Here is a 16,452-nt window from a genome sequence, read left to right as displayed (position 1 = left end):
ATATATGTATGTGTTTGTATAATATTATTTAACACTAAAACAAAACTAATGTAAACGTATTTAGTTTTTTTTTGTTTTGTATATGTAAATATGTATGTAAAATTTCCAATTGCTTTCATATGTAATAGAATACGAGGGATACATTCATTGGCGTTCAATGGCCATTGCGATAAAGTTGTACTCAGCAGTTTTATGTATGGGGTACAGGCATTTCGCAAAGCTTACACTAAAAATGTCTATAGTTTGAACTAATTCTTTTGTTGTTTTTTGTGTGTACGTACAATATTTAATTAGTTTACTAAATATGTAAGTAATTTAAAAAATAGCTGTATATGTGTATTTGTGTTAAAATTGAATACAGATAGATTAAAACTGTCTAAAATATACTGTCTATAATTCTATAATTAAATACATGCATTTTTAATTTAATTAATGTGCATACATACATATGTACATGCATATTGTCGCGTCTAACGTCCTCATCATCATTATCAACGTGATCAATTTCATTCAATTCCTGAAGGATAACTCAAGGCAACGCCGCTTAAGACGCTTAGCCATTGTGTTTCTGCTGTGCGTACGCAAATTGGGGTCATTCTGTGTTGCATTCGCTTGGAGATCATTGAGCGTGCCGTTTTTCTGAAACCACTTGGTCAGCTTGGTTGATTGTGTTGATTTATTTTTCGGCGATCGGCGCGCCACTGTGCCAGACAGTGGCGTTTGTGTGCGCTTGCTCGGCGTACGCTCATCCATGGTGGCTTCCGTTGGTGTTAGTTGCGTTGTACCGATCAGATAGTTCGTGATTTTATTGTGTTGTGTTGGCTGTAGGCCGCGTGTAGTCGTTTGTACCGGCGATATTTCACCATTTGAGTTGATGCGCATCACACTGCCGAAGGCATCATTATTCGTTATTTCGAATATTTCTTCGTCCACCAGAGCGCCGCTAATCACCTGATTTGTAGCAGTGCCATTATTTTGGGTTTGTTTATTTTTCTCGTGTTGTTGCTGCTGTGTGGCGGAGACTGCATTTGGCAGTGTTGGCATTACCGGTTGGCTACCCCTGGTCGCTCGTTTCACCAATTTACTGTCTGGCGCTTTCTTTGTTGATTTCTGTGTGTTTGTTGTTTTTGTTTTAGGTTGCGTTTGTGTTTGAGCAGTCGGCGCAGCATCTGTGGCCTGCGTAGCGGGCGTATCAAACATTTTCTCGAGTATATTTAAACATGAGCGTCCACGGCTTAGCACTTGCTTTGATTTCTTGCCACCTACAGTTTGCGCGTTTTGTTGTTGCATTTGTTTCACTTCCGAACCGAATATTTTGAAGCCTTGAAAAGCTTCAACGCCATCGTGCCGATCGCTTGCCGTTTTCTGTGTGCAAGTTAGGCCAAGTTCGGTGCTCGCACTGAACAAGTCCGGTGACTTGCGTTGCATTCGCTGTTTGGCTAATAGTTCGCCGAAAGTGGGCGTTGTGAGCAATGGACTGGTATTGGCAATGTCCGTTGCTGTACGCTTGAGCGCCGTTTTCTGTTTCAGCGCACGTGTTCGCCGGCTCTGTGCAGAGTGCTGAGACGAAACTGAGCCTTCATCCGTTGAACTGGAGAGGACAACAATCGATTGATTTTTATGCGGCGCGTCTGTGCATGGCACAAATACTACTTCGGAATCGTTTATGCCAATAGGTGTGGGTAAAAAGTTTTTTGGTTCAGAATTACGTATGTTGCGCACCGGTGTTGGTGGTCGCAAAAATCCGTCATCTGTTTGCGTATCGGCAATTATTTTTTGTCCACATTGCATGTCTTCTGTGTTGCCGGAGCATGGCAGTATGGCCGAATCGGTAGTATCAATAACTTTATTATTTGTTTGCCTTTTCTTACCTTTACTTTGCGCGGTTTTCGCACTTGCATTACTGTTATCCTCAGTTGCTATTTTTTCCTTCTCGTTTTTCTTTCGTTTTCTTGTTGTTTCTGCCTCAACCGATGAGCTTTCATCTTCTTGCTGAGCCTTAGTTCCAGCCTTGGCACAATCGTTTAGTCTAGCTCGTTTTCTTTTCGGTTTTCTACTATCATCTAGTATCAGTGGCGTTTTCATGTATTTACTTTTTCCGGCGTCCGTGGACCGCGTTTGGCGTTGCATACTTCTGGTATTTCGCGCGGTTGGTGTAGCTGGCACATCTACGCGTGTGTTATTTTTTGATTTCGGTTTGACGGTTTGTTTTACGACATCATCTTTTGATGAATTTTTTGCAGATTTATTTTCATTGACCTTATCACTTTCCGGTGCCTTTTTTTTAGTATTTCTAGACTCTACTGTAGCTGGAGTAACCTTTTCAGTTGTCTCAACCTTTGTGTCTTTTCGAACATCAGTTTTGTCGCCTCTTGTCTGTCTTAAACGTCTAGGGGTCTCTATTGATTCACTCACATTCTGCTTGGATTTTACTGCTCTTTCCTTCGATACAGTGCATTTTTCAGTGAGTGTTTGGTCTTTTCCTCTTACTGGCTTATCAGTATGCTGCTTAGCTTCATTAAATTTGTTAGGGCTAGTATGCTCAACCGCTTTATCAGTTGTATTTAGTGTTTCCTCATTTTTAAGTGATTTAACCAAATTCTTTTGCTTCGCTGGAGTGGCAAGTTTAGTTTTATCAGTAGATATTATTTTATTTGCGGTTTGTTTTACATATTTTTCCGGTTGTTTCACAGTTCTGCGTTTAGTTGTGGTAATTGTATTATCTTTATTATTAACTTTAACTTGTGACGTTTGACTTTCCGCAACAACATTTTGCTGAGGCTTGATTACGTTTTTATTTCTCATTTGACGTTTTGCAACTGTTGCATTTTTATTGCTATCATTCACCTTGACGGCATTCTTTTCCACGCGGGTGTTCAAACCTTCATTTTGATTGTCATTTTTATCTGCTTGCTTTCCATTTGTCATTTTTTCCAAAACCTTTTTGGAAGCTTGTAATTTTGTCTTTTTTCGGTTGGGTTGGCCTTTAGTCAATTCTTTGCTATTATCGATTTCTTCTGTGTCTTTTATTACAATTGTCTTAATGTGGTTGCTTTTTAGCACAGGCGATCGTGAATTCGATCGCGTTTCAGTCGTTTGTTTTGCAGTGTTGGGTTTAGCTCTGCTAACACTACTCACATATTCCTCCGAACATTTCTCAGTTGATAAGTCAACAAATTCATAAATATCGGGAGCTGGTGATTTATTTTTAGGAGGCAAACCGATTTCTTGATTCGTTATGTCGACAACTTCTTCGGTGTCATCACTATTGCATGAGTCAGAGTCGATTAAAAGCGGTGACATACTAAGCGCATCGTCCGAAGCCTCATTATTTGCCATTACCAACGCTTCAGCCTTTTGTCCATCTATAATGTGCGTTATTTCCCGATCTAGCGCTAATGCTTGATTGAACAGTTCTTCAGTCGGCGTTTCAGAATTCGCATTTAAGTTGTTAACATTATCATTCGATTTTTGTGAGTTATTTGAACGCCAAAGATCTAAATTAATTTTATATCGTTCTGCATCCACAAGCGGCAGCTCGTCCTCAAACTGATGTCGATAACGCCGCAACCGAAAATCTCTATGGGTGTTAATACAAAAATTTATTAATTGTCAATTTCACTTTGCATGCACAGTTTTTTACAATCAAATTAGAAAAAATAATAACTTCGATTGTCGCGAAGTTAGTAGAACACCATTGACAATAAAAAAAAGCCTCCATACAAAAACTTAATTTTGATCAGAATCAGCCCCGACATGCCAAATATATGTCCTGCATGCAATTAGTCCCCGCAAAACTCTAACCACCTCTCCTTGCATGCAAAGCTAACCCTCTACATATGACATTGGCGATTCCGATAAATGAGCAGCTTCTTGGGGATAAAAAAGTTTTATACAAACTTTCAGAGCTATATACCAAAAACTAAGGGAGTAGCTAACATATATACAGACAAACGGACATATCTAAATCAACTCTGATAAATTTTTATAGGATCTGCAACGTTACCTTTGGGTGTTGAGAACTTCATGACAGACTAAATATACTCCGTCAGAGTATAATAAGAGGATAATAAGTTTGTATATTAAAATTATTTACTATATTCTCTTACTTGCAAAAATCACTTATCATTTCACGTTTTAAGAAATATTGTTCCAAATCTGCAATTTTATTAAGTACATCCTTCGAGTCGGGCAATTTGTATTTCGACTCAAAAACTTTAAACTGTTCATACTGATGTTCCAAACGCCCACCCAGACGCAGCGAGTTATGTAACAATTTTAAATCAGACTGAAATTAAATAATTAAACATAATTAGTACTCAATAATTATATTTGGTGCACAATAATTTATGATACCTACCGTCACATCGTTACTAGATATTATTAAGTTGACTTTATTTTCATAGTTACTCAAGAGCATAGACATGCAGAAATTATTACTCATCATTAGGCCTCGATTATCGATAATAATATAATCATAATTATATTTGTTTCCATCAATTGTTGATCGCAGAGTAGCCCATTTCGCTATGATTATATTTGGCGGTGATTCCAAGATGCCTGTATGGAGAGAGCAGATAAATACAAATATATTATATCAGATTAATACTGTGGATTGCTCTGCGATCTGTTGTCTGTTGTGAGTACATAATTTGTAACACATAGAAGGAAACGTCGGATACCAAATGGAATCTTTGAGGGAAATTTTCATAAAATTTGGCACAGGATATTGTTTAACACAACGGTGCGAAGAAATCGGATTACTACAGTGTAACCATAGCCGTGCCCACGACAGGCGGGATCGGAACGGACCCGGATTTTTATTTGCCCAAAGACGGTCAACTTGGTATCATGTCTCGAAACTATTTCAAAATCAATTCTTGTATTGAAAGATTTGAATTTTTGGAGGATATTATAGTTTCATTAAATAGTTGACCATTTTTCTTGTTGATTTTATTAAAATCCTAAACTTTTCATTTAATTTTAATGGTTTTTAACTATCAATGTACATTAACGAAGTAATGAAGCAATGATATCGTTGATATAATATTCATATTGCATGCCCTTCAAACACTACTCATCTAACACCCTCCTCCCTTTGGTCCGACCCCGTCGAAACAGCACGTTTCCTGGTCCGTCCGTTAGATAACCTCAACGACAACGCAAATGACCCTTACCATCCCAACGGGGATTAGATAACCGTTAAAACAACAATAGTATTCGCTAATTTATTCCGTTCACAAGACAGTCGGACCAGAGTCGGATGTACATATATCCGGCCATAGACGGTTACAAATGCAGAAAACTATTAAGATACTTTACTTATAATGTTTTAAAAGATTGGATCCAAAATATGCGTTGGTATATATTGAAATAAACTAAAATTTGTATAATATTTGTAACATTACATGCTTATCAATTTTAATCCTGCCTTTACATGTGCTTCTATTATTTTGATTTCAACTGTATTTGTATACACATTATTTTAACTCTGATTTTACAGAATATATAGAAATTAGAAATATTAGAGGCTAATAGAAGTGCATGTGGATATAAATATGTATTAGTAACTGATAAGAGCGCATGCTTACATATATACATATATGCTTACATATTAGCACGATGCAACTAGAATAACGAGGTCAATGCTAAGCGGGAGGTATGCGGTCATTTTGATTTACATACTTTCCAGTAATTATTTATAAATGTAAATGAAAAGATTTTTAGAAGAATAAGCTTACTCGTATTCGAACCCAAAACTCCAACTGTTAGATTTGTAAGTACATCGAAGTGAAATTGCCAACTAGCAACAAGTTCATCATCGTTTTGAACAACAATAATACATGTTTTATTTTTGGCTATTACACCTAAATACACAGCAGTTGACACACATTTGCCCAAGCCACTCTCATCGTTCAATATACAAAAGTCTCGATTAGCTAAATGTCTATGTAAAAAACGAAGTGTCTCTAATTGGAAGTCCTTAAGATATTGTCGTACGTGGCCTGGTATTTGAACCTTTTCCGATAACTCCAATGGCTCAGGTGCACATGTGGCCATAAAATGATACATTTCTATACTACAAACCCCCGCCGCGATTCACTTGTCTTACTCTGTTGTTGCGTATGCCCCCTATATATGGATATTAGTCGCCGATTGTGTTGATGTAATGCAATGATATGTATAGAGCAACCAATACGTAAAATAGTTTGATGTAAAAGAATATCACAAACATAGAGAATGGTCCAATAACTAGCGTATTTGGCGTATCGAAATATTCCTGAGTTACTCTTGCACTTGTAAAATATTGCATGTGTATAATTTTTACTATTTAATATCTGAAAGAACACTAAAACTCTTGATTATGTTCTAGCTAAAGCTATTTGCTTTATTGGGTCGGCGTGACAGGGTCACTGAACTTTAAGGTCGTCATGGAAATATAAAATGTTCTAATAATTTATAACAATATTTTGATATTTTTCGTATTTTTAATCTGCACTTTATTTGGACACACACAATTTTTCGAGCACGGTTTTGTTTTGGAAAACGAAAAAGCACGCAAAGCACCAAAATATGATGAGAAAAGCAACTCGATGGCGGGGCTATTGAATTGTCACTCTGACAGCTAAATTCACTTATTAAAAAATCGCGCCAAATTAGTGTGGCCATACTTCCTCAAGAAATCAATAGCATGAATGCAGTAGATGGTAGAAATAAATATTTCGCAGCTGTAGTTTGTTTATATCAACGATGGCGGAGCTACGTACAGACAAGATTTTAATGAAAATATACAAGGAGCGGAAAACATTTGTAAATTTTTTTGATAGTATTATTGGTTTCCTGATTCGCAAGTAAGTTTTCTTGAGTATTACAAATTGTCATAATCTTTATTCAAAATTAAATTCGTTTATTAGTACTAGTTTTGGCTTAATACCAATTACGGACAGGACACGCTTACAAGAATATATATTCAAAACATTCTCGGCTTATGATTCTGTAATAGAAACAAATCCGAGGGTAGAAAATGTCGCTGCAGAGAGCTTAACGGTGGTGAGAGACGAAAGGAAGGAAGATGTTGTCCCAAAAACAAATTTCAAAAACGGTATCGTTTCCGACAATTTATATCGTAAAGGAAATAATACTTTCAATAATTCGAAAGAATCCAATAGCACACAATTTAATATTTCCAAGCCTGAAGAGCAATGTTCCGAACAATATATCAAGAAGTTTCGCACAATTCTTCCAAAAATGCAGAAAGAAGTTGAAGGTAACACTTTGGCAAGTAGTCAAATACTTAATTCTGCAAAAGTAAAACGCCATTCCAAGCGTGTGTATAATTGCGGAGAATGCTCGGACAAATTTACTGCGTTTCGTCAGCTAAAGGTGCACGAAAATCTCCATATAAACCAAACTGATTTAGGTATAAGCATATGTGAATACTGTTGTAGCTTATATGCTAATGCAGAGACTTTGGAGAAGCATATTAATGAATGTCATATGGATGGCCGATATGTTTGTGTACCATGTGCAAAATTATACAAAAGTCGTGGGCTATTGCTAAAACACGTACTTTCCAATGTGCACACTGCCAGTGCATTATTATACTACTGTAGCCTATGTCCCCGTTCCGAAAAAGTGCATACAGAATTTGTCTCACAAGCTTCCTTACAACAACACTATCAAGAGACACATTTGCTCATGCCAGTGAATCAGGATGAAGATGATGTTGAAATTGAAATGAATGAGGAATTTCTTGATGAATTTCTCTTGAGCAATGTTAATGAGAATTCATTTAATTTTTCGGAATGTTGGGATGCTTTAGACTTTAATTTGCCAGATATGTTACATTTAACGAATACGGATGCAAAGTGCACTGATACTAAGGATAGTGCAGTTTTAAATTCTCAATTGTGTTTTAAATGTCCAAAATGTTTTGAAGGCTTCTTAAATCAGAAAACTCTATTACAACATATTGCCCACAAACATGAACTGCCGGTATTAATATGCAGTAAATGCGACGCTAGCTTCACGCATTATACCCAATTGATACATCATAAGAGTATACATCATGTTCAAAGTGGTATTGAACGAAGCGCGACGGGAAATCTGCTGAAATGTGAAATATGTGATAAAATATTTCGTAGCAACTCAGCATTAAACTACCACGTGAAAACTCATTTACGCATATTTTTAGATGCTCCACACGAATGTCCATATTGTAGAAAAACTTTTAACACTGATACTAATTTGAAACAACATATACGTGTAGTACATTCGCAAATAAAACGACACACCTGTGAACTCTGTGATAAGCCATTTGCGACACTCGATCATTTGAAGAAACATGTGCTGAGTCAACATCAAAACGAACGTAAGCATATTTGTCACATCTGTGCGAAATCCTTTACACAACTGTGTCATCTGAAACAGCATCTGGCCATCCACACCACTGGAAAGACGCATCAATGTATAAAGTGCGAAGAGAAGTTTTGGCGGAAGATCGACGTGCAGCGCCACATGCTAAAAAAGCACACATAACTAAAATAATATCTTGCAAGATAAACTTTAATTTTTTTTATTTGCTAAAACATTGCTAAAGATCCCACCAATATATGATTGAATTGTAATATATATATGTACATATGTGTATAAAATAAAAATTATTGTTTTTTCATTTTTTGGGTTCTTCCAGATGACGTTTCAGCACTGCACAGAAGCGTGTGACACCGTCAACTAATTTATCCTTTTTGTGAAATGAAATAGATAAACGCAAACAATTATTTGACACCATAGGGTCGTAAGCAAAACGAGAACCGATAATGAAAAATATTTTCTCATCTTGCAAACAAGTTTGTAAAAGTTGCCCAGCATCTGTATTCGTTGGTAGAGAAATCCAAACGAAATATCCACCCAACGGTTTAATCCATTTGCAACTGACAGGCAAATTTTTTTCAAGTATTTCACAAGCTGCCAACATGCGTTCTTTATAAGCACGCTTCACAATGGCAATGTGTTCTTGTGCCAATTTTAGTTCAAAAAGACTGGCTAATATACCCGATGTATAATTATTAAAGCAGCCTCCACTATACAAAATACCACTGCAATAATAGAATTCAATCATATTTGAGAAATGAATTTTCAAAAGTTTCTTTTACTCACGAATTTTCTAAAATTGGTTTTAATCGGGCAGGTACCTCCAACCAACCTACTCGAACGCCTGGTCCAATTAACTTTGCGAAACTTCCATTTGAAATTATATTTCCGGGGCCATTATCGTAGGCAAACAAGCGTTTCGTTGGCTTCGAACTTGTGTAATTTAGAATATTATAACAGTCGTCACATAGTATTAAGAAGTCATATTGCCTAGCTAAATTCGCAAGCTCTTGGCAAACAACTATTTTTTTATTTGGAACGAGAAATCGAAAGTGTTAAATTTACCTTTCAAATAGCATTCTATATTTCGACTAATACCTTCAGAAAAAAGTATACCAGTTGGATTATGATAAGTTGGAATAGTATAGTACATTGCCCAGAAAGTTTTAGATTTTGATTGAAACCGTTTTTCCCGTACTATTTTTTCAAGTTCCTTCACATCAACTCCATCGTCATTAAGTTTTACTGAAATAAAAAATTATACAGCAATTATTAAATTGGTATTATAGCACAAAACAATAAAAAAAAAACGTTAAGTTTGGGTGTACCAAAACTATAATAACCTTCGGATGTTAAAATTTTCTAGCAAGAACTTGTGGTCCGATGTGATTTTTTTTTTTAAGATTGTGTTATTGGCTTAGAGTATAGTACATGTCAAATTTTGTGAAGATAACTTGTTAAATAAAGTTTTCCAAATAAGAATTTAATTTTGTCCGATCAGTTCGTATGACATACATATATGTATATGCTAGTAGTTCGATTTCGGCGATTCCGACTTAGCTTCTGGGGAGAAAAGGATCTGTGGAAAATTGCTGATTCATATCTCAAAAGCTGAGAAACTGGCTGTCGTATATACCAACAGACGGATAGACAGAAGGGCCTCGATAATCCAAACAGGATTTAGGTAATCGTTACATGGACGTGGTTAGATCGACGCAGCTCGTCAGGCTGATGATTTATATATATTAAATTTCTTTCTGGTTGTTAAAAAATTCTTGGCAAACTTAATATATCCTGTTCAGGGTATAAAAAGGAATGAATGAAATAAGGACTTAATTATATAAAAAACGTAAATATATGTACATATATAGAGATAGTTTTACATACACGGTACGATGGTGAGAGTTGTAAAATGTTTCATAGTATCCAATGCAATCATATAAGTAACTTCGTCAACAAAAATTACCCCATTTAAATCAAGCAGAGTTGATAAGACAAAATGTAGTCCTTGTGATGCACCAGTTGTTATAATAAGATCCTCACTTTGTAGTAATTGGGTTAAAAAATAGTATATCTTGAGATATTCGAATACACACATACATATTTACCTTTTTACGGGATCATCAACATATAGAGAACTGAAGTATTCTGCGATAGCATTTCGTATTTCTACTGAACCACTAGTGGGCCCGTATTGGAAAAGATAAGATAAATTGCTTTGTTTTTCATATTTCTAAATAGCGAAATAATTAGTTGTTATTAAATATTACTTTTAATATAACAGTTAACTTACTAGTCTATGCTTTGTAGCTGCTTCAAAAATATCACAGCAGTTCTGCAATAAATCTGGACCTGGAGCACCCACGCCCAAATTAAGGACGTTGTCGTCATAAACATTCCAGTCACTACCATCAAATAAATGTTTTAGCTTGCGATCGACATTGACAAGCGCCATTTCACCTCAAATCACATCAAATGAGGAGAATTACTGGCTGTTACTACTTCTGGTGTTTGTGTTTTGATAAAACTCATATAATGAGATAGGATGATTATACATGGATTGATATTTACATAAGTACCCTACTCTAAGTACTACTTAATTACGTCATTTATAACTTGTCATAACGCCACATAAAATTATAAATTTTTACACATGTTTAAAAAATTAGTGTTCCATTCATACAAAAATAAGCTTACGTACTTACAATCTTGAACGCTATGTTTCCTGTTCGTTATAACTTTAAGAGACTATATGAAACCTTTAAATGGTAGACATTCTATATACATTATGTAAGTATATATACTTCTATCCTCATTCTTGGTTTTTACATTTTCGTATGTGTGTATGTTTGGCTCCTAATATTAGAATTAAAACACAAAGTACGTCCAGCCATTGCTAATTATCAGTTTGGACTAAAAGACATCTAAATGAGCTTTATGGTAATATTCATTAGAGTACATCCTCTGTCGTTAATAGATGTTATTATAATGCATATTATAAATGCATGTATGTACATATATACTTATCGTTTAAGAATCGTACTTTATCGCGCATAGTGGATTAGTTGCTTGGTGATACGAATGTTTCCCAAGCCCAGTGACAAAATATTTTTCTGACTTTATAATTCGACTTTTAACGTTTAGTCTTAACCGAAGTTGAGGTGTGCACAAAAATCTGGAGCTCATACTATATAATTAACAAACTTAAACCTTTCGATTTAGACATAGCTCTTGCCATCATGCACCATTTTTTAAGACAATAATTGATTGCATTAAATATTGCGCTTTAAGAAGTTTAAATAAATCATATCCTATTTACTTCAAAGTAGAAATACTAAAGGAATTATGTTCGATAAATATTTCAGACAATATGTATCGATTGTTTTTTCGGTATCTTGATCTATAAATTTGTGGTACATAAATTGTCTGTCGAAATTGTTTTCCATCTCTCCAAATAAAGTTCGCAGACAGTGGCATCGCTCATAAAGTTATAACAGCTGTAGTTTGTTTACGAATACCTTTTTGCCAATAATAAGAATTAATTTGTTTTTGGAAAAATATTTGTTCTAAAAATACACTAAAAGTGCAATATACCCTATTATAGATAACCGGGTGTAAATAATAAAATTTGATCAATGGAGAACAAAGGGGAATATTTTGCAGAGGCATCAGAGCCTCAAACCATACAAGATTATAATGCATTACTTGATTCGCCTATACGTGGTCCCACATTGTCCACAAGTACTTCAAGTTTCGAAGCTCTGGATCCTCATGATCCTAATTTGAGCAAATTAGCAACAAAAATGTTTCGCAAGACGGAGGACTACATAAGTAATGAACTAAACGCTCCACTTGAAGACTACAAGCTTTTGGAGGAAATGAATAAAGCTACTGTGGCTAAGTATTCAGATATGCAGCAAATTGCTGAAAACCTGAGCGTATCAACAAATGAACTAAGCATAAAATTCCAACAATTGGTATTATAGTTTTTATTGCTTCATTGCTAAACGCGTTACAAAATCGTTTATTATTATAGGTTCCATTAATGAAGCAAATCGACGAAATATCGGACACCGTCGACAAGTTGGAAGCTGCTGCTTATAAATTGGATGCCTACAGCATAGCACTTGAAAACAGAGTAAAGTCAGTACTTCAACGAAGAGTTACTATGAATTGAAATATCAATAGTATTATTATTTAGATTAATTAAACTACATACAAAATAAAAGTCGCTTTATTATCCAAGTATCAGCTTTATTAATATCGCAAGCACATTAAGGAATATAAGTGGTACTAAAAAGAAAATATAAATTGGTACATGTAATAATTTATGTTATCTTCACACTTACTCTTTGCAACAGTTCGAATGGACCTAACCAGATTTAAGATTTGAGCTTTCGCTGTGGGCTGTCCAAATTCCTGCATATTAGAGGCCTGTGCACCCCAACCAACTACAGAAGTACTTTATTAATATTAGCATGCTTATTTACCTTGTGTTTTACTCACACTTGGCCAAAAAGCGTTCTTCGTGTAATACACATACTGCATTTAGGCATAGTAAAGATGCCTCCACAAGTGTCCATAAGGTAAACATTTTGATAATCAAATATTTTTAGAAAACGATGACGACGATCTACAACAATCTACAATATTCCAGCTCTCAAATTGTTCCAAAATAAGTGCTACCTGATCTTTCAATTATCTTGTCATTCAGTCAAAAAATTGTCTCCATTTACGTCTGACATATCATAATTGAGTGGCAGCCCCGTTGTGTGGACCATAATTTATTATACAGAAAGTACTCATCAAATAGCGGAATCGTTTTCTCTGGTTACATTCCTTGTAAGCAATTTGTAAATATTGAATGTGAGAGCGGGAAAAGCATACAGCAGGTTTTCAAGTGATAAAAACTTGTGTGGCACACAAATTCGTAAACAAATGAAGCCGTTATGGGAATATTCTGGCAACGCTGTAAAGCGAAAAAATTATTACGTACACATACATAATTGCGATTGTTCATTATTTTATGCGGTAGAGAAAAATTTGGTTAAAAATAAACATTTAATCAATAGTGTTTATAATAATATTAATAATATAATAAATCGCGGGATATTTAATAGTTATTACTGAAAATACTGCGGTTTGCCGTTTTGTGCGTTTAAATATAAGAAAGATTAGTGCAATCAGTGCGTATATGTATACTACATATAAAAATTGCGCTGGTAGATTGGTGTAATTGTACTTGAGCGAGTTAGAAGCGCTCCATCTCGCTCTAGCTTAGGTTCCTGAAAATAAAATTTATCGCGTTATGTTTTGATCGCTCGAATCGTTTAGAATATAATACCTGTAATGTTTTAATTTTCAGACAGAAGCAATTAACTTAAAATTGTATGAAAAATTAAACACATTTCATTGTATTGAAAATCAGTTAAATTGTTCTGCATGTAAAAAGCAGTTTGAAATGTATCAACACATTCAATTACGAAGATCATCAAATTGGTCTTCTAAAGCCATTTCCCAAAAAGTGAACGCATCAAATGTGTTTAAAGAAAAAGAAGTTATTGAAATCTACGATGACGATGATGTGCTGGTTTTAAAGGAGCTGTCTAATAAAATGGATGAACTTGAAGAAGTAATATTGGTTGAGGATGATGACGCTTTAAGTTTACCACAATTAAGTAATGAGAGTTGGGACGATTTCGTGGATGAATTAACAAAAAAATACGAATATGACGCGCTTCAAACAACTTCCGTACCTCAGACCACTACAGCAAAGAGAAAATTCCATATTTCTGCTCGTAATCTATCACGAGCACAACGAGGTTATGCCGCAACTAGAGATGATAGTGTGATCAGTATCAGTAGCGACGAAGATGAACAATCTAGTACAGTTCTACCTTCAGGTAAGACTAAATTGCACTATTTAAAATACCTCCTTTATATATTTAATAAAATTTGTTATTTTCAGAGCAAACACATTCTTCGCGTAAGGATTTCTCTTCAATGACACAAGTACCATCGGCTACTAATAGCTGCACCTCTCCATCGCAGTGCGAGTTGTTAACATCAGTGGTGAACGAAGGTATTAAGAGTTTAGAAGAAGAAAATAAATTGGACAGTGGTCAGCCAATTGAGCATATCGCAACAGCAGCTATCGAAAGAGTAAATAATGAAACAACTCAAAGTACTGAGCCCAATTTAACGCTGCTTGCGGCGGACACGCAAAACCCAATAGAGCACAATGTCATGACTGAAACAAATAGCAGTACTACCTGCACAGATAATATAACATTATCAGAGTCTTTGCGGAGCAAGGCCCCTAGTCTGAGCAAGCATAAAGGGTTGTCTGGTAATTATTTACTTTCAGCTCGACGATTGCGTGATTTTGCAATTAATGTGTATGTGTTTTAAAATTTTTAAGGAATTAACAAAAAGTACCATGACATTAAACGTAGAACGTATAAATTGACATTTCATCAAATTTTACAAATCTTCGACATTGAAGGGGCGGCCCTATCAGCTATAGGTGCAGTACCTGGTGAACCTATAGATTTGGACTTTCCAGATTTTGATATGAGAGAGTTTGTTAAAATAGTCAAAAATTACCAAGAGACAGAGTCCGTAGATGATGTGAGACACTTATGGACGCAGATTAAAAGTTGGTTAAGCGCCATGAAACCAGCATATGGTACCACTACAAATTACGTAAGTTCAATATCAAAAATTGTTAGAACTATAAAAACACATGTGTTGATTGTTTTTCCTTTTAGACGAAATATCACAAAAAGCTAAATTGGTACTTATCTGAGTTAATGGCACAATATATTAAATTCGAAATAGAGCACAGCATACAAAACGAAAACTACTATAAATTGAAAATGGAGGCGTTGATGCATACCGTATCCTCCTTGCTGAATGATGATGTTAATTTGAAAATTTTAACTTTGCTGCGCACAAATTTCCCCGACAGGCCCAGCAACTTTCTAGATGATCTCTTCAAGTAATTCACAGTAGTAGAAATTTTTTACATTTTGGTTTGCTAAAGTAAATACATTACAGGAAATTCTTAACCCACCCGAAAGTGCGTTTGGAAAATAATGACTACGGTATTTATCGGTTGAAAGTCTTAGCTTTTCAAAAATGGATGCACTATTCAAATAGAAAAAAAGAAGATATAGTGGATATTGCGATTAAAGAGGGTTCTGCTTATCTACCAAGGCTGGTACCAAAAAATACAGAAGATCCATTCTATAGAGTTGATTACAATGTTCAGCTAATTGATGATTACGATAAGCAAGGCACAAGGTGAATATTATTTTTTAATGTGACAATAGCGTTCAAAAAATTAATATTTAAATTTTAGAAAAATATTGGCGGAGAACGTTAGCATTGATGTACTAAAAAATACAATTAATAATTATCTGCTGGTGTACGAAAGGCAACTATTTGATGATATCGTTTATAGATTATCGCGTCGTCAATGTTTGGAGCACGTAAGTAGTCCGAAATAAGTTCGATTTAATTGCAAGTTAGAGCAGCAGCATCTTCGTGATGAGCAAAAGTTGCAAAAATAATATTGTGTTGAGCAATAATTTACATTCTATTCCAGTTGCTAACTCGATACCAATTATCATACACGAATTAATTAAGCATAAAGTATTTCAAAAAATCTTAAATTTTTTTCCTTAGTTGAACGTCGTTTCGTATTGAAACAATGTAAAAATTGGTAAATTTTTTTTTTTTTTGTTTACATATTTTGCTTTACCTCAAATGTCTAAGTAGCCATTTATATATTCATGAAGAGTTTTTGTAATACAAAAAGTAAATATTATTTTTATGGAAACGGTTATCATATTCAATGATATATGGTTGTAACGCTTTAAGTTTACGCGTGTGAAAAAATATTTTTTACTATCCATCGTAAATTGAATTGAAAAATTACTTCAACGTTTTCAAATCCCTTGACGTCGTGAGCCGCCAACCGCCGAAGTTCTCTATAGCAAATGTTTGAATATAAAAAAGTTGGGTTAAAAAAACAATTAAAAAATAATTTTTATAATTTCAAATTTCGACATTCTT

The 16,452-nt window shown here is 34.8% G+C and overlaps 6 protein-coding genes across 11 annotated transcripts; 3 read left to right on the top strand and 3 right to left on the bottom strand.

Annotated features, from left to right (window-relative positions):
- Positions 1–32: 32 nt before the first annotated feature.
- Positions 33–6,159, bottom strand: LOC108978715 (protein suppressor of underreplication). The gene is made up of 4 exons (XM_018949124.1): positions 5,742–6,159; positions 4,361–4,560; positions 4,110–4,288; positions 33–3,580 (listed from the first exon to the last, which is right to left on the bottom strand). Exons 1-4 carry the CDS (start codon positions 6,070–6,072, stop codon positions 511–513), a joined length of 3,780 nt encoding a protein of 1,259 aa, XP_018804669.1. The 5' UTR covers positions 6,073–6,159; the 3' UTR covers positions 33–510.
- Positions 6,160–6,312: 153 nt separating this feature from the next.
- On the top strand, positions 6,313–8,685 carry LOC108978722 (zinc finger protein 93-like). Of its 2 annotated transcripts, XM_018949145.1 has the most exons (3): positions 6,313–6,851; positions 6,915–8,371; positions 8,431–8,685. In XM_018949145.1, exons 1-3 carry the CDS (start codon positions 6,751–6,753, stop codon positions 8,595–8,597), a joined length of 1,725 nt encoding a protein of 574 aa, XP_018804690.1. In that variant the 5' UTR covers positions 6,313–6,750; the 3' UTR covers positions 8,598–8,685. The 2 variants fall into 2 exon arrangements, with proteins under 2 accessions (XP_018804690.1, XP_018804682.1); XM_018949137.1 differs by having other exon boundaries at positions 6,915–8,627.
- LOC108978733 (uncharacterized protein YER152C) lies at positions 8,552–11,705 on the bottom strand. Of its 5 annotated transcripts, none has more exons than XM_018949159.1 (7): positions 11,417–11,705; positions 10,667–10,835; positions 10,482–10,606; positions 10,261–10,415; positions 9,472–9,618; positions 9,160–9,394; positions 8,552–9,098 (listed from the first exon to the last, which is right to left on the bottom strand). In XM_018949159.1, exons 1-7 carry the CDS (start codon positions 11,557–11,559, stop codon positions 8,672–8,674), a joined length of 1,401 nt encoding a protein of 466 aa, XP_018804704.1. In that variant the 5' UTR covers positions 11,560–11,705; the 3' UTR covers positions 8,552–8,671. The 5 variants fall into 5 exon arrangements, with proteins under 5 accessions (XP_018804704.1, XP_018804713.1, XP_018804740.1 ...); XM_018949168.1 differs by having other exon boundaries at positions 10,667–11,306; positions 11,417–11,491; XM_018949195.1 differs by lacking the exon at positions 11,417–11,705 and adding an exon at positions 11,075–11,409.
- Positions 11,706–11,866: 161 nt separating this feature from the next.
- Positions 11,867–12,618, top strand: LOC108978759 (biogenesis of lysosome-related organelles complex 1 subunit 2). The gene is made up of 2 exons (XM_018949207.1): positions 11,867–12,350; positions 12,410–12,618. Exons 1-2 carry the CDS (start codon positions 12,009–12,011, stop codon positions 12,548–12,550), a joined length of 483 nt encoding a protein of 160 aa, XP_018804752.1. The 5' UTR covers positions 11,867–12,008; the 3' UTR covers positions 12,551–12,618.
- Positions 12,603–13,060, bottom strand: LOC108978768 (immediate early response 3-interacting protein 1). The gene is made up of 3 exons (XM_018949217.1): positions 12,880–13,060; positions 12,723–12,824; positions 12,603–12,666 (listed from the first exon to the last, which is right to left on the bottom strand). Exons 1-3 carry the CDS (start codon positions 12,965–12,967, stop codon positions 12,611–12,613), a joined length of 246 nt encoding a protein of 81 aa, XP_018804762.1. The 5' UTR covers positions 12,968–13,060; the 3' UTR covers positions 12,603–12,610.
- Positions 13,061–13,415: 355 nt separating this feature from the next.
- LOC108978708 lies at positions 13,416–16,442 on the top strand. Its single transcript, XM_018949111.1, has 7 exons — positions 13,416–14,276; positions 14,342–14,722; positions 14,795–15,078; positions 15,144–15,373; positions 15,433–15,678; positions 15,737–15,866; positions 15,983–16,442. The coding sequence occupies exons 1-7, from the start codon at positions 13,835–13,837 to the stop codon at positions 16,016–16,018; spliced, it is 1,749 nt and encodes a 582-aa protein (XP_018804656.1). The 5' UTR covers positions 13,416–13,834; the 3' UTR covers positions 16,019–16,442.
- The last annotated feature ends 10 nt before the right edge of the window (positions 16,443–16,452 follow it).

Source organism: Bactrocera latifrons, unplaced genomic scaffold (assembly GCF_001853355.1).
Source record: "Bactrocera latifrons isolate USDA-ARS-PBARC rearing strain unplaced genomic scaffold, ASM185335v1 scaffold_1, whole genome shotgun sequence".
Classification (NCBI taxonomy): Eukaryota; Metazoa; Arthropoda; class Insecta; order Diptera; family Tephritidae; genus Bactrocera; species Bactrocera latifrons.
The sequence above is the reverse complement of the archived record's forward strand: the minus strand, read 5'-3'. Positions and strand labels throughout refer to the sequence as shown.

Bases quoted from the DNA above. Each gene is read 5' to 3' on its own strand.
- LOC108978722 (XM_018949145.1), top strand. From the start codon at position 6,751: ATGGCGGAGCTACGTACAGACAAGATTTTAATGAAAATATACAAGGAG. The intron at 6,852-6,914 runs GTAAGTTTTCTT...TTCGTTTATTAG, and splicing joins ATTGGTTTCCTGATTCGCAA to TACTAGTTTTGGCTTAATAC. The intron at 8,372-8,430 runs GTAAGCATATTT...CATCTGAAACAG, and splicing joins GAGTCAACATCAAAACGAAC to CATCTGGCCATCCACACCAC.
- LOC108978733 (XM_018949159.1), bottom strand. From the start codon at position 11,559: ATGAGCTCCAGATTTTTGTGCACACCTCAACTTCGGTTAAGACTAAAC. The intron at 10,607-10,666 runs GTAAGTTAACTG...TTCGCTATTTAG, and splicing joins CAGCTACAAAGCATAGACTA to AAATATGAAAAACAAAGCAA. The intron at 10,416-10,481 runs GTAAATATGTAT...ATTACTACAAAG, and splicing joins GTTGATGATCCCGTAAAAAG to TGAGGATCTTATTATAACAA.
- LOC108978768 (XM_018949217.1), bottom strand. From the start codon at position 12,967: ATGTTTACCTTATGGACACTTGTGGAGGCATCTTTACTATGCCTAAAT. The intron at 12,825-12,879 runs GTGAGTAAAACA...GTACTTCTGTAG, and splicing joins AGAACGCTTTTTGGCCAAGT to TTGGTTGGGGTGCACAGGCC. The intron at 12,667-12,722 runs GTAAGTGTGAAG...TTTTCTTTTTAG, and splicing joins CATTCGAACTGTTGCAAAGA to TACCACTTATATTCCTTAAT.
- LOC108978715 (XM_018949124.1), bottom strand. From the start codon at position 6,072: ATGTATCATTTTATGGCCACATGTGCACCTGAGCCATTGGAGTTATCG. The intron at 4,289-4,360 runs GTAGGTATCATA...ATTTAATTTCAG, and splicing joins TATCTAGTAACGATGTGACG to TCTGATTTAAAATTGTTACA. The intron at 3,581-4,109 runs GTAAGAGAATAT...TAACACCCATAG, and splicing joins ATGATAAGTGATTTTTGCAA to AGATTTTCGGTTGCGGCGTT.
- LOC108978759 (XM_018949207.1), top strand. From the start codon at position 12,009: ATGGAGAACAAAGGGGAATATTTTGCAGAGGCATCAGAGCCTCAAACC. The intron at 12,351-12,409 runs GTATTATAGTTT...TTATTATTATAG, and splicing joins GCATAAAATTCCAACAATTG to GTTCCATTAATGAAGCAAAT.
- LOC108978708 (XM_018949111.1), top strand. From the start codon at position 13,835: ATGTATCAACACATTCAATTACGAAGATCATCAAATTGGTCTTCTAAA. The intron at 14,277-14,341 runs GTAAGACTAAAT...TGTTATTTTCAG, and splicing joins TAGTACAGTTCTACCTTCAG to AGCAAACACATTCTTCGCGT. The intron at 15,679-15,736 runs GTGAATATTATT...TTTAAATTTTAG, and splicing joins TACGATAAGCAAGGCACAAG to AAAAATATTGGCGGAGAACG.